Source organism: Tinamus guttatus, unplaced genomic scaffold (genome assembly GCF_059628265.1).
Source record: "Tinamus guttatus ecotype Peru unplaced genomic scaffold, ASM5962826v1 Tinamus_guttatus_pri_ptg000188l, whole genome shotgun sequence".
In the NCBI taxonomy this organism is placed as follows: domain Eukaryota; kingdom Metazoa; phylum Chordata; class Aves; order Tinamiformes; family Tinamidae; genus Tinamus; species Tinamus guttatus.
The window spans coordinates 422,901-438,432 of record NW_028288722.1 but is presented as its reverse complement, the minus strand read 5'-3'; the positions used below and the strand labels follow the sequence as shown (position 1 = coordinate 438,432).

General features: G+C 49.8%; 1 protein-coding gene across 1 annotated transcript; it reads right to left on the bottom strand.

Annotated features, from left to right (window-relative positions):
- Window positions 1-10,890: 10,890 nt before the first annotated feature.
- LOC104570980 (urotensin-2 receptor) lies at window positions 10,891-12,006 on the bottom strand. Its single transcript, XM_010218040.2, has one exon. The coding sequence runs from the start codon at window positions 12,004-12,006 to the stop codon at window positions 10,915-10,917; it is 1,092 nt and encodes a 363-aa protein (XP_010216342.2). The 3' UTR covers window positions 10,891-10,914.
- Window positions 12,007-15,532: the final 3,526 nt, after the last annotated feature.

The window sequence follows — 15,532 nt, the reverse complement described above, 5'->3', positions numbered from 1 at the left end:
AGACATTTTCCAATTGTGAAAGCAGTTGTAGAATCAGTGTTTTGTTTCTAATGCTCCAAGAACCAAGTGACGGCCTGAAGTATAATAAGCTCTACCTTAATGGAGTTTCAGCCTGGACATAGTTACCAGGATGCTCCATGCACAAGATATTAGCTTTAGCTTCATACCAGCCATTTAGCTTAATTTCTTAGGTATTTGTTTTTATCCATGAGGTCCACATCTCAACAGGGCAATTTCTGAGATTGTAGCATCAGACTACATGGTAATGGCTAACCCAGAAAACCTGGGTTTGGTTCTTCTCTGATCATCATTCAAAAGACCTTTGACTTTCCCCTCAGTAGCTCGCCTCTCCCTGTAAATAATGACGGCTTTGTTTGCAATACCGAATTCCGCACGTTCCATCCCGAAGGGTTCAGCTCTCCTTGCGCGGGGTTTGCATGTGGATTTGAGTGCTCGGAAGTGCTCGTGTACGGCTTTGTGCAATATTTCTGTCTTGTCCCAATTCTAGGAACAGTAACCAGGAAAGGTTGCTGGAGGTCCCATTTTCTATGCAAAGTGCCGAGGGGGAAAAAAAACAGCCCCCTGTTGCCACTCCAAACAAACACAGAAAATCCCAGCGCCTGTCTGTCCCTTTTAGGTCTCTGGTGTGGAAATTCAACCAAGAGATTCCAAGAATAGCAGAACAGCTCTTGCTTTATGAACTGCAGATGCCTCTGGCACACGTTGACCATCCTCCCGTCATTCAAAAAGGCAGTCGTCTCTGTTCCTCCTGCATCTGTTTAACCTAAACTTGCAAATAAAAAGGAAATCCAGCAGGAGAGTGATCAGAAAGCTTCCTGGCAAAGGCCTACTGCTCCCTGTAAAACACTGAAGGACAAGAGGGTTCTCTGCTTTCTTGTTGTTTTTGGAGACCGCCTTAGGAAGCCCAAGACTATCTTTACATGGTGTTTGCTGGAACCTGCCACTCAGCTCTCTTCTAATGACAATCCCCTTATTCCTAAAGGACCTGTTCCGTTACCACCTGTTCTCCAATCTTCTGCGTGAATCTTGGTGATTTCGACCATCCACGGAAGAAAATCTGACCTATTCCATAAATGCAAATCTTTGTGCCTGTTCATCATCTCCCCTAAGTAACTTATTTCGTCTCTCACTTCTGCCCCAGCATTTTCAGTGCTTCTGCATACAGTGTATATTGAATATTTACTCATAAGCTTATTTACTGATAAACTGGCTCACTGTTTGGGACATATGCAAGATGCTCTGCAAGCAACTGAGTAAGTGGTACTACTTCCATATGAGCATTGGAGAATCAGGAACTTGTATTTCAGTGAAGTGCATTCCCTGAGGTATGAATAGGTATTCTTGGAGCCATAGGGAAGGAAAAAGTCTTACTCGTTTTGTAATCCTTTGCCAGAGCCATATGGGACTGGCACCTACTCCTACAGGCTCCCCATGGACATCCCGCTTCCCTGAGGACATCCTGCGTTGCTTTTTTGTGCTTCCCGTTAACTTCAACTCTAGGCCTCTCCCTGCTCTTCTCCCTTCCTAACTGCACGCTGTTTTTTTGGAGCTCTTCTGCCATTCAGATCACACCAAGGCAGGCAAAATCTCAGAACAACCATGCCTGGGACTTCTCAGCAATGCTGGGCTCATGCTGAGGAGCTCCACAGATGATGAAGGCACCCAGACATGTCACGTTTACTGCTCATAAGCATCAAGTCCTCTGTCTTCACAGCTGCCTCTGGCTACCTTTAAACCTTCACAGAATCACAGAAGGGTTGGCAGGGGCCTTGGGAAATCATCTAGCCCAAGGCCCCTGCACAAACAGGGTCACCTGGAGCACATTGCACAGGATTGTGGCCCCGCAGGCTTTGAGTTTCTCCAGAGAAGGAGACTCAATGTCCTCTCTGGGCAACCTGCTCCAGTGCTCAGTCACCCTGACCTCGGTCATGTCGAGTCCTGACACTTGGGACCTCTAGATTTTGATTTCTGAATGCTTTTAGCACCTCCGCAGGGCATGCAAGTCTGTGAACACCAGCAGGCAGCAAAAATTATCACTCTCTGGAGAAGCTAAACACGTTTCAGCTCCCAAGCTGAGATCTTTATCTTGGCTTTGGAGCAGTCAATTAAAACTTGCCCTCTTCCTAATTGTTCTCCCTAGATTAAATACTTTCCATTATGCATGCATGGAAGGACAGTAATCCAAAGCCTTTCCATAGCTAGGTCCTATGGGAGGATGCATCTGAGACGCTTCAATTGTTTAAGCAATGACTTCAAGCACATTCCTTTGAAAGATAACAGCCAGGGATGCTTTCTAGCTGGTGTTAAGATTTCTCAGTTGAAAAATAGCTAAAGTATTTAGCTATTTTTCATAGCTAAAGCATGGGAGGTCCTGCTGCCCTTGTTGGGTTGGACCCTCTGTGGGCAGAAGAGCCGCTGACGGCATTGCCATCACGGTAGCTCCAACACCCAGCAGAAGGCCCAAGGGGACAGGACATCACGTGGCCATCAAGCCCTGCTCTATACATGATCCTCCTTGGAAATTAGGCACATTTATAGTCAAGCAGGCCCCACCAGGAGCTTCTTGGAGCCCTCAGCAGCCCAACGTGGAGCGGCCCAGCAAGATCCTCGAGGCTGGGCCTGGGACGTGCTGCTCCTGCCTGCTCGGCTGCAACCCCCGGCCCGTCCCTCTCTGGTTTTGTAACCGGGGTAACTGCGTGGGCGACCGCCAAGGTCGCCGGTTTTCCAAAGCAACGCGCTGCAGCTGCTCTTGCGCTTTCCAGAAATTACTGTGTTTAGAAAACCTGTTTAAAATGGGAATGTCTTTTTTTTTGGCAGTGCTTAAACCAAGACCCAAATGCAATGAGCAGCTTGTGACCAGCTTTGTGTGCCCAACTTGCGTGTCTCAAGAGATACAAGAGTTGGCTTATTTTTTCTTTAATGGAAAAGACATTTGACTATGTTTGCTCTCTCCTGAAGCATATTACAAACCCCCAGGCTCATCTGCAGTGGTTGTTACAGCCGATGGATGCTGTGCGCAGAACATGTTGTATGCTACATTAATCAAGAAGGCAGGATAAAAACATTTAAGAAGAAGCTCACAGCAAAATAATTGTTTTAAACTATTAATTATTTAGGTTAAGTTGCACACATTATGATTCAAATCTCTCTCCCACACTAGTTTTTTTCTAAAGTATTCTCCGCAAAAGACCTCAGATAAAACCCTCCTGGTTACCAGCCCCACTGAATGGTTGTACAGTTATTTGCCCTTTTTGATGCTACCCCCCCAAAAAAAAGAAAAGAAAAAGGAAAAAAAAGACTATAAGTTGTAAATGCTTTTCCCTTCGTGCCCTGCAGCCTCCCCAGGGCTCCAGAAAGCCTCCTCTGGGTGATGAACTCCCTTCCTAAGCCCTAAATTAACAGAGATGTCCAAGCAATGAACTGTGTGCCCAGCCCCTGGCCTGGATGAGCGGGACTGAAGGAAAGACGAGGTCATAAAAGCTTTTCCAGGCTCCCACTTCCTTGATTCTGCTAAGGTCTCCTGCTGGGCCGTTCTGCCTAGAACAGGACTTTTTCCATCAGAGGGCAATTTGATTCAAAAATGGCCCAGGTGCGTAAAGGCAAATAGTCTCTTGTCAAAGAGCTGCTCCTTCCTATTGCCCAGGAATAAGAAAATGCTGAAAGGTCAGAGCTACTGGGGAGATAAAGACCCCAAATATTACAGTGCAAGGCACTGTAAGTGCCGTTCTGTTAATTTATGAAGAACAGATGCAAAGTGCAGTGCCAGAATGTCAGTGTTTTCTAAGCTCCTTAGGGTGAGCTTCATTTGGAAGGAGAAACTTTGCAGTGATTAAACAACCACTTAACCAAATATCCCCCCTTGTCTTTGTGAATTGATCTATAACTGAACATTTATAAGGCGCTCATGCTGTGACGATCTCTCCCTCACCAACACAGCTTTCAGCGCTGCCACCATTCATGTGCTGAAAGTGAATCCTGCGAGGGGCCGGAGAGCTGACATGGGAAAAGGCCCTCTGTTTGCAGTGGGAATGAAAGGAACGCTGCTCCCCTCCTGATTCCCCCAAGTGCTTAAACTTTACCTCCAAAACTTGGACCTGGCATAAAAATCATCACCACAGGTCATGGCTGCAATGCGACGTTGTCAAGGATGCAGACATAGAAGTTTTGACATCCCCAGAAAGGGCCCTCGTCCTTATTCTGCTCCATGCAGCCTCCCTGGGGCCAACACAGGTCTCCTGGAAAGCAGCCACAGCCTCATCCTCAGAGCAGAGAGGAGGGAGCGGGAGGTGAAGCCCAAATCAATGCAAGGATTAATGAAACTTCAAGTTGCAGCAGGATAAAAGCAGCTGGATCGGGATTTCCACCCTTCACCGGTCTGAGTGATACTTAAATGCACTCAGTTTATTGTATCTTTTCACTCATATAAATGGACTGTTCAGAAAAAAAAAAGCAGATTTTTGGGATGCAATTCCACAAGCACATATTTTCGTAGCCCTTCGTTCATGTTGGTGAAATATTCACCGCAAGCTCCAGATGAAAGCAGGAGCGCACCGACTCTACCGAGGTCATGGGCTGAGCGGGGTTGGATCTTCTCATTGAGCAGCCCGAAACTGCAGGCTGGAAATACAAGAAGAGGAGTGAAGAATGAAATATGCCAAAGGTCTTGAACCTCTCCCTGGGCGCTGTGAAGTCCAACGGGTGTCCTTTTAGCTGTGGCACAGAGCACCATAGTCCCTAGGAGAGGACACACATAGTCCCTAGGAGAGACCGTAACTCACCACTGAGATGGAAACGTCGCACAGAGAAAGCAGAGGGCAGACAGGGGAGGAAAAGAGGAACGTAAGTTTGGAAAACATAAATCCACACCAGAGATAGCAGTTTACTGAAGACAAACATATTTTTCCCAAGCACAGAAACTAAATAGTCACATTTGGGCCGCAATGTTTCTGTGAAAGTCCTCTTCAGTGGAGGAAGGAGACTCACAGGGAACGGCAGGACAATGTGGTCCTAAATGCAGGTCCTGGATGAAGCCTGGGATCACAGATGGTCCCTTTGCAGCCTGTGCTGGACCTGCTTGCCTTGGCGCGCTCTGGCATAAGCATTTCCTGAAGGATGTGTTGAAAGAGGGGGACAAAAAAAAGTCCATTAAGCTGCTGCTTTGAAGCTGCCCTTGGACCCAAGCACGTGCCCTCCTGCTTCCCACGCCTCTGCGCCCTGGCGCTGGGAGTGGGACGGAGACGTTGCTCTCCCCTTCCCGCCGTGTTTGCACCCTCCACACCTTCCCCGTAGGGCTGAGCGCTGCGTTGTGCTCGCGCGCCTCTGCCCCTGTGCAGGGCCTCGTCCCTGCTTGTGGCTACGGGGGTAAAACTGCTTCACTGCAGCAGCTGACGTGGCTTCACCTTCCTAACAGCCCACGGAGCCTTGGGCCACTGCTCTGCACTCAGTATCCACCATTTCACCACTGTGTTTTGCAGTGGGCTGCAGCAATAACGGCATGGGCCCTTCGAGGATTTGCACTGCTCTGTTTCAAGTCAGTGTTACCCCTTTCGGCCATCCAGGTGTTGGGAAGGCACCGTGGGATGCATCTCGTGCGAGCTCGTCCGCGTCTCATATGCAAATACTCTGAACTATTCTGCAGGTGTTTCTGAAACCTGCAGGGCAGTAAAATTAAATGAACTGGATGGGGTTGTAGGAGCACGTCTATGAAGTCACAGCTGCCCTGAAACACCGGGTCTGTGGACACCCCCCGTGCCAGGAATCTCTCTTGCTTGGTATGGGGAATCATCTTTGGTATTTGTTGAGAGGTCAGGTGGTGAATCTGAGATCCCAGCAGGATCATTGCTTCCTTAGCAAGGAAAGACTAAAAATGTTGTAGACAGACCCTGGCCTGAGTCAAACAAACCTAGCAGATTTTTTCATGTTACTGAGAGGCAATGCCATTAGCACTGTTCTGCATTTAGCATCGTATCACCTGCCAGCTGGTGGCTGCTGCAGTGTAACACCAGCGGAGCTGATGATGTTGATGGATGGTTTTATTTTGCACAGATTTATCTGCTACTTTCCCACCAGACTTCGTCCTGGAGGGTTCCAAAGAGGATCTTCCACAACCTAGATTCAGCAAGGGCATTTAAACAATTTGCCTTGTTTTTTACTGAAGAAGTGCTGTTCATGTCCACAAGAATGTTTTACTTAAATTAAAAATTAAATAAGAAATGAGGTCCAGGGAGACCCCAAAAGAATGGAGCCTGAATGCCAGAAGTCTTTTTCAGGATTCATTTTCCCCTTTTTCCCCCACTCTTTTCTTTTCTTGGGGTAAAAGGAAATGGTGCAGCAGTTTGGCTTTGCTACATCCCACTGCCCACCTTTTCTGGGGAGCCCTGAAGGCCCTGGTAGGGTCCATAGCACCATAAATCCATGCAGCTGGGTATCTTAATGGAGTTTTTAATAACCTCGTTCTGTGCTTTGCAGATGGGGGTGTTGAGTGATGCATTTAAACCTAGAAGGCCCAGGAGCCTTGAGGTTGCACTGCTTTAACTTCTGCTTTCCCAAAGGCAGGCCCTTGGCCCTTGGCTCTAGCTTAGGCAGGTGCTTTACTTGGACTCCTCGTGCTCAGCTAGGAAATTGCAGAGTGACAAATCTCCCTGGAAGTGACCTGCCCAGAGTCACAGACAGAGCTGTGGTGGAGCCAGGAGATCTACTGGGGCTGTCCAGGCCCCCTCCTAATCTCTGAGACCTTCTTTTCTGTCCCATTGCAATGCATCCTCCAGCAAGGAGAAGAAAGCTTTCAAAAGAGTGATTTGCAAAACTACTTGTTTCTTATGAGGCTGCTGCTGCAATTAAAGGCAAACCAAAATACTGTGGGCCAAAGGAGTTAACTCCAAGTGCCCCCACACCTCATCCCCTCACTCCAGTTCTCCACAAAAGCTGCAAATGACAAGGAGCAGCCGAGGTGTCAGGGCAAGGAAACGGCCGGGCCAAGCACAGGCCCAGGGAGGGCTCTGTGCAAAGTGGCTGGGCCAGAGCTCGCTTTGGGCTCTGCGTGGATGGAAACGGGGTGAGGAATGTCAGCACCTGAAAGCTTCTGCTTCAGGACACTTTTCGTTGAATCTGTGAGACGTAGTAAAATGATATTAAAATTAAAAGCTATTGCACACAGAGAGCATGCGCCCTCATACACAGCAGGCAGGTCTCCCCCTCGGGACGGGCGCCTGGGCAGGTGCTGCTGCCACCAGAGGGACTCAGAAATGCAGCCGGGAGAGGCGAGTGCCGCCGTGCTGGCTGGCTCCGAGCTGCCGCGAGGGCCATGCAAGATATAGAGCACTGCTAAAAATCCTCTCTTCCAACACCGTGCCCGCTGACTGTCACACATTAAGCACTAAAAAATGGCTTTTAATGACAGAGGTGTAGGAAGGGGAGAAATGCTAACGATTTACCCCAAATATTACCCAATACACTCGCGTGCTTTAAAATGTACTATGGGGCTTTTAAGCACTTACTGCAAATTTATTTTGAAAAAGCAGAGAGAGCACAGGTCAAAAAGCCCAGCCAAAATTCAGCAAGGCTCAAATGTCTTCTCCCACATCTGGGGAGGACCAAGAGCTGCCGTGTCCCACCACGGAGCGGAGTTCTCCTCGCCTGCAATGAGGGAAGTCGCAGCGGCTGCAGTGGGGCTGGCCCCTCACATCAGAGGACTCCCAGAGCCTGCAGGATGACACTGCTTTGCTTGCTCTCCCCTACCTTTTTATTTTTAGTTTATTTATTTTGATTTTTACTTTTTGTCGTAAGGTCCCACAAGCTTTGGAAAAGCTTTTCCGGCGATCAGACTGTTTTCTTCTTTGCGAGGCAGAGAGTTTTTTTCAGTGACAAGCTCCAACCAAAAAAAAAAAAAAAAAAAAAACCAAAAACACCAAAAACCAAAACTAAAAACAACCAGTGTTGTCTGGCTGAAAATTTCCTCTGTTTCTTTCTTTTTGGCCAACTATCCCTATCCTTAGCTGATCCAGGTAACCCAAAGCGGGGCCAGCCCTGGACGCAGCTCTGTGCTGCCCCGCTCCGAAGCTCTGCAAACTCCCAGGTTAGAGTTTTGGGCAGTTCCACTGTCCCGGCGAGGCAGTGAGAGCCATGGTGTTTACACGGCTCCTCTCGCACGCTGAGCGCGGGTCCCCGGCGCTGCTGAGGAGGCTCCACCGGATCCAGGGGGCTTGCTGATGCCGGCCGTGTCTCCTTGCTTGGCTGGCTCCTTCTTGACCAGCAGACATGTGCGGTGGTTGTCCCCAAACGGACCAGTTGTCCTGGTAGAGAAGGGTGCCCTGGAGCCCCGTGGGAGAGCAGGGCTGGACGGGACCTGGTTAAAGCACGTCCTGGTGGAGGTTTCCACCCACGTGCAGTACCTCAACGCTCAGCTGGCTGCTACTTCCGCAGCTTTGGCTGCTGGGTGCTCGGACCATGGGCATGGAGAACGTTCCCCCCCGGCCTCCGGGCACAGGTGCAGGATCTCCTTGGGTACCCATGACATGGTGGCTCAGAACCCCAACCCATCTCCCTTCCACCCCCACGTTGTGTTGTACATGTGTAACCTGCTCTCTGTGCTCATTTATTTTTCCTTTCTTTTTTTTGAGCGTAAGTCCTTTCCAGCTTCTCCTTCATGCTAATAACTATGTCTTCAGAGTGTTTGTCACAGGACAAACACACAAGATGGACTGCATCTCCCAACTGATGATCTCCCGTAATGCCACCATCCATCCTTCATCAGTCCTGTAACACCATGATGGGTAAGTAGCCTTTCAGGACCCTTATCCTCAGGCCAAGCAATGGAAATCAAGACCATTTGGGATGATATCTCCATCTCAGGGTGGGTTTTCTTTGCATGGCCATAAATAAATGTATTCATAGCATATATGTATTTATGCTCAGAAGTGAGCAGACTGCATGGGCACCCCTGGGGAGGGATGCCACCCTGCTCGGCTCCGCAAGGCACTGGCCTGGCCACAGCAGCGCACAGCGCACCCCACCGATGACGCACAGCCTCCAGCTTTCCCATGGAGCTTTTTGAGTCGAGCCTTATCTTTGTTATTCTTAAATGGGTGAGACTTCCAGGCTTGGAAATGGGAGGTGGCCTAAGAGTAACAATGACTTCAAAATTAATTATGAACAGTCAATTAGTTCCTAAAAAGGTCTTGTAAGCTCCTGAAGCACACTATACTCTGCCCATTTCCCACATGAGCAGGCAATGTTTTAGTGTCCGCCTAGCTCAGGAGGAAATTGAGACCATGAGGTCTGCTGATACCAGCCAGCTTGGTGGCTGTGCAATCTGTGCAGAACAGGACAAAGAGGGTGGTCGGTGTCTTGCCGTGTGTTTAAATGTCACATGGCTAATATGAAGGTGTGTTACTTCTTTTCCCCCCAGAAAAATACCCCAGCCACTATCTCTGACTCCCTCATCATCATCCCTCATCATCACCCAACAGTCGCCTTGTTTCTTTTTTTTTTTTTTTCCCATGCTGAGTGCATGAAACCCAGAGTATTTTGGTGCTGTATTCTCTGCCATTCGACCCCCTGCTGTGGTACAGGCAGCTTGTGCCTCTGATATAGCCCAGATCTACACTAACGTTTGGCTGGTTCTGAGAGCATCACCCAAGGCTCAGACACCCCGTAACACCGCTGAGAGGGGCGCTGTTAGTCCTCCTCATTGGACCCTGTTCGTCCTTCTCATCACAATGCGAGGGGAAATGACTGTACCTTAAGCCACTATTGTTTCAAAAGTCGCTTTAGCTCCCTGTTGGTTGATAATAGTTTAGGCAACTCTTTTCATGCATTCCTTATCTGCACATTCTGTCCGAAAAAGGAGGAAATTTTGGCTGCAAACCAACTTCAACCCTATTTTCAGGAGCTCCTTGGAGGACTGCTGAGCAGGGCAGCGTTTCCTCTTGCGCCCGCATCCCGCGCTGCAGCGTGAGGAGACCCTGCAAGGAGGAACCTGGGGACGGTCCACTTTTTAATGAGGATTTATTTTATGAGGATTTATTTTGCAAGGGTTTAGGTGCTTGCAAGCACACAGAGTGCGCTGAAACAAAATTAATCCAATTATCCCTTTTATGAGATTCACAAAACAGTGTTCAGTCATTTTTCTTAAAGCCTCATCCCCTTACGGGATTACATGAAAACTTCCTTTCCGAAGTAAATTTTAGATTTTTGAAGCCCTGATGATGGTGGAGAAAGGGGCTAAAAAATAAATCAGTGGCAAATTAAAATCACCTCAAACAGAAAACTTGAGAATGTAGCAGCCCTTTTCGATACCACCGTGGGTCCTGACAGCTTACCTTGCACTTTTGCCATGCCTGGAGTTTGCAGAGCTGCTACAGTGAATTTTAAAATAGAGACTTTAACCTCGATCCACCTGTAGCACACTGGAATGTAACAGGAAATAGGAAAAGGGCTTCAAATTCTCTTCACACACCCTATGAAAAGATAACAGGAATACCCTGGGCAAAACCGAGGCCTGCAGCTACACTAAGCAAGGTCTTTGCAGATCTGATCCCACGGCCTGAGGGCAGCAGGGAGAAATTGCATGGGGAAGCCAGAGCCACGCTGGAGCTTGGCCAGACCCAGCAGAGCATGAAAAGAGTTTGTCAGAGAACAGAATAAAGCATCCATATCATTTTCTGCACCCAAAGTGACATAAGGATTTATCCTCAGCACCTAGGAGCAGAGCTCTCGGCCAAGCAGAAATTCAAATGTGTTTTGCAGTACTTGGGTTCACACAACTTATTGCTCAGTAAATCCAGTGGCCACTAGAAATAAGTTTTTAGGACTCTACTGGGCTAGAGGGTCTCAAAGTCCTACCTTGGACAGATGCTCTTCTGTTCCTGATGTCTCCAAAGTGCCTCCTTTTCCTCACTTGTCCTTCAGCGTGGCCATGCCCAGAGCCTCGGAGCTGTAGTCATACTGGTTGCTGGAGGACATGGACCGTCCCCAGGAGCACTGCAGGTTGGAGCCCCTCTTGCGAAAGGAGGATGTGAAGCGGTAGAAGTTGCGATGCCTGTTGCGCAAGTATTCACGATAGTTTTTGGTGAGGAGGGTGTAAAGGAAGGGGTTGATGCAGCTGTTGCTGTAGGTCAGGCAGGTCACCAGATAGTTAATGCACTTTTGGGTTTGGGTGGTGAGCTGCAGGGAGCTGCTGTAGAGCTGCACCAGCTGCCAGATCCAGAAAGGCAGGAAGCAGGCCCAGAAAACCAGCACAATGCTGAAAATCATGATCAGTACCTTCTGCCTGGGCGACCTCTTGCTCTTCTCCTTGTGGGGCGGGTTCCTCTGGGACTCCAGGTAGGTCCTGGCCAGGCGCGTGTACAGGAAGCCAATGATGATCCCCGGGGCCATGATGCTGGTGCTGAAGAGCACCGTCAGGTAGGTCCGGTAGGCGTCCACGCTCCAGGTGGGCGCGCACATCCTCTTCACCTTGCCCTCCGCTTTGCCCCCCTCGGTCAGTGTGACCATGAGCATCATGGGCAAAGTTAGAAGCAGGGAGACGGACCACACGGCCCCTGCCGTGACCTTCCGGTAGCCACGCGACCGCTTCAGGGTGTCCAGGGGCCGCGTGACAGCCAGGTAGCGCTCGGTGCACATGAGCGTGAGGGTGAAGATGCTGGCATGCATGGTGAGCAGGTCCAGGCTGAGCAGGATGCGGCACCCCAGGTCCCCGAAGTACCAGTCCTGCGCCAGGTAGGTGCAGACGATGAAGGGGATGGTGGAGAGGTACAGCAGGTCGGCCAGGGCCAGGCTGACGATGGAGCTGTACATGGGGGCGGCGCAGCGCACCGAGTGGCACATCACCACCAGCGTGTAGACGTTGCCCGCCACGCCGGCCACGTACATCACCGAGAGCACCGTGCCGAAGGCGGAGGGGAAGAGCAGGAAGCCGCCGCCGCCGCCCCCGGCCGCGCCGCCGCCCGAGCCGTTGCCCGGGGCCGCCGTCCCGTTGGGCTCCATGGGCGGCTCGGGCGGCGGCGGCCCCGCAGCGCCCGGGCCCGGCGGCCGCTCCGCCCCTGCGGGAGGCCGGGAGGCGCCGCCCGCGCCGGGGCCGCCCCGGCCCTCCCGTGGGACCCCCCGGCCGCGGAGCCCCGGGGACTGCGCGGAGCCGCGCGCCGAGGGCAGCGGCGGAGCCGCCGCGTCCCGCCCGCCCGCGCAGGTGGGAGCTCCGCGCCCCGCGCCCCTCCGCGCGGCTGGCGGGGAATGCGCCCGGAGCAGGCGGGGATCCCGCTGCCCTTCCGCAGGTAGGGGCGCTTCGGCGGCGCTCGGGCGCACGGAGCCGGATGCAAAATCACGGGAGAAGCAGTCTCTCTCTCTATTATTTTTTTTTTTCCTCTTTGAAATCGCTCCTATTTTATACGCATTTTTGGTTCTCCCTCGGGTAGCATGGCAATGTTACAGTGGGATTTTAATTTGAGCGTTAGTGGCAGCTGATTCATGTGAATAGTTTGCGGAACAGAATGTGACGAATGAGGTTTGCAGAGACAACTTTTCCAAGAAGGCTGGGGACAGTTGCAAAATCAATGAGCACCTCACCTCTCGGGCTTGCTTTAAAGGACGAAGAGATTGGGGCCATCCATACTGAAAGGACAGTTTTCCACGGATGCAGGAGGGAAGCGTTTCCTCAGTTCCCATTGATTTCTGATAGGAATGAACTGCCTCTTCTGCCTTCGAACACTCCTGCGCGTAACCAGGCTGCTAAAGCGATGGCTCTGTGTTTATATACTTGTTTTAATCCCGCTCCAGTGTTTTTGTGAAGGCTGTCTCCGATTCCCCAGGGCATGCAATAAAGTGGCACAACTCCTCTCGACTCGTATGAGCAGGATTTAGCCCTATAAAAATGCTGTGTTGATAACTCAGTTGTAATTCTCTCTAAAGTTAACCAGTGCATGTCCAGCTCTGCCTCCTACTGCCTACTCATCCTTCTGCCTGCGGATGAGTGTGTGTGTGTTGCCAAAGCTCTGCAAATACTTAAATTACATGGAGTAAAGTGACCAGTGCAAGCATACTTTGAATGCTGAGGAGAGAAGGAAGGCTCTCAAATGGGGTTCGTCAGGCAGGGGCTGCCTTCCTGAGGCTCAGCCGACGACGCTGAGACCCAGCTGTGGAGATGGGCATTTTCCTTGCTCCAAATGCCGGACGCCCGCCCAGCTGCCGCCCGCTGTGGCAGCCAAGCCGGCAGCTGGGAATGCAGGCGCGTACGGCACCGGGGCGGGCTCCCCGCCGCCTGGCACCCAATGGCACCCACTGCCCCAGGCTCCCGCTAGGGCCTGAGGCTCACACGCGCCCCCAGAATTAGGTGATACAAGACTTGTGCCGTCCTTTTGTTTTTTAAGCTCTTCTCCAAATTGTTTAACCTTCCATCTTCCCCTTAACTGTCAGGGCAGGCGGCCAAAACTCACTGCCATGTTACCTGATTTGTTTTGGGGGATTGTGTGAGATGGTGGAAATTGGCAGACTCATATTTTCTTTTAAACAGAGAATTACAGAATATGTTTAGTAAGTTATCTACTCCTATTTTTCTTTTTTTTTTTCCTTTTTTTTTTCTTTTTTTCCCCCTCCCAGGAGATGAGTGTTTAATTGTGCAAAGCTGAGCACTAATGAGTTCCCCAGACACTTGTTTTCTTAAACCTGTAGGATGCCTTGCAGGTATCAGTGACCACTTATCCCTAGTCTTAAAAAACAGTTTGCTGCCCGAAGTTACCCCGCAGCAGAGCGCAGCCTGTTCTCTAAGCACGATGCACTCAGGCCCTCCCATGTCCACCCGTGCAGAGCGGGACACAGCACTTAGCACCTAATGGAGCTGGGCTTGACACCTGTGACAGCTGTGATCAATGAGAATTAGAAAGGGGACGAAGCAGGAGGCTGGAATACCCGTGGTTTCTGTTTGTCTGGGTACACAGGAGCACATTTTTAGCAGGAGGGGTGGCAGGCTTCCAAGGAAGTGGCGAATTTTTGCATTTCTCCAGGTGATGAAGAAAGGACTGCAGGTGCCTTTCTGGAAGATGTATTTTAGTTGAACAGAAATATGGAGCGCCATGCAGAGTTATTGTCAGAGTAAGTCCTTGGGGAGGTATTACACACAAAGCCAAGAGATCAAGGATCTAATTGTCTCTTAAGAGCCTCAAAAATCTGTTAATCCCATGTGTTTTTTCTCTTGTAATATTCTATAATGCATTGATATGAAAATGATTAATAATGTACTTAATATGCTGATGTTCCTCAGTGGAGGCATCTGTGCTACTGCACAAAAACATATCCAGCCGTTTGAAAATATAGATTGCCTTTTGCATTTTATTGCCTGTTTTGAAAGGGGATTTTTTTTCAGGTGGTCAGTGCCTAATTTTAGCATTTGCTAATAAAAAGGTCTGCTCCTGAGGAGGTCTATGCTAAAAGTGGACAGTGGTCGACAGGATGGGAACCATTTAAATGATGGTGGCCTTGAAAGATGCCAAGGTGCGCGGGTTCAGCTGTGGGAGGAGATTTATTTTAGCTCCACGGATGCTGCCCCCTTCCTTGGTTGGGTCAGCACTGCCATTTCTAGCACTGTTGTGCCCCTTTCACCACGTAGCTACTCCCTTTCACCTTCCTAATGAAAGGATTTAGCCGAACACCAGACCAAGCCCCGGGAAAGTACTTAGTTTTTGCTTAGTTTTTGTTAAGACCAGAGAGTTTCCGATACGGCTTCCAGATGAGATAGGCAGAGTTAGAGCCAGCTCTGGGGAAGCCTGCGGTGAGGCTCGCTCGAGCTCTGAACAGACACTGCCACATGAGGCCCCTCCATTCACTTCTTAAGCCTAAACGAAGAGGTTCAAAGCTCCAAGTCATTGACTGTGAGGTTAGAGGATATAAAAGAAATGCAGTGTTCTAATGGAAGCGGATGACAATGAGGTATCGAAGACAACTGCTGCATAACATCCCCCAGGACACCCAGCAATTGATTTGGCTGTGTTTTTTAAATGAATAGTCTGTGTTACATAGAGCTTTTCTCAAGCTGCTAACTCACAGATATGTAATCTCTGCAGCCTGGCAATTGAGTCTCATTGGAACAATGTTTAGACTCCGCAATGATGCGTTTAGGGTCTTGGAAATTGTTTCTGAATTAAACTCTTCATTTGGATGCCAAGGATTATTCAAAACTGTGGACCATGCACAGGATAATCCATTGAGCTCAGTGGAGCACTCCCGGTCTGCAAACCTGGAAGCAAAAGCAAGTTTGGTCCACTTCTGAGAACTTGTTGTTAGTGCTTACATTTCCAAATGTCTTACACAGTTGAACCTCTCCTTAAATATAAATTTAGAGGTATACTTTAAAGTTGCAGCTCTCTCTTCCCACTCTGGTCTATTAAGAGGCAAGTTTCCCAGCACTGAAGGATTCACTGGAGAGAATCTGATCTCTCCAGAAGGCTGCATAGGCGCTTCTTCAGGAATGTATAATGGCGTGGGCTTTTAAAAGCCTTCCCTAATATAAAGAACATATGAGGGG

Coding starts and splice junctions, on each gene's coding strand:
- LOC104570980 (XM_010218040.2), bottom strand. CDS start 12,006: ATGGAGCCCAACGGGACGGCGGCCCCGGGCAACGGCTCGGGCGGCGGC.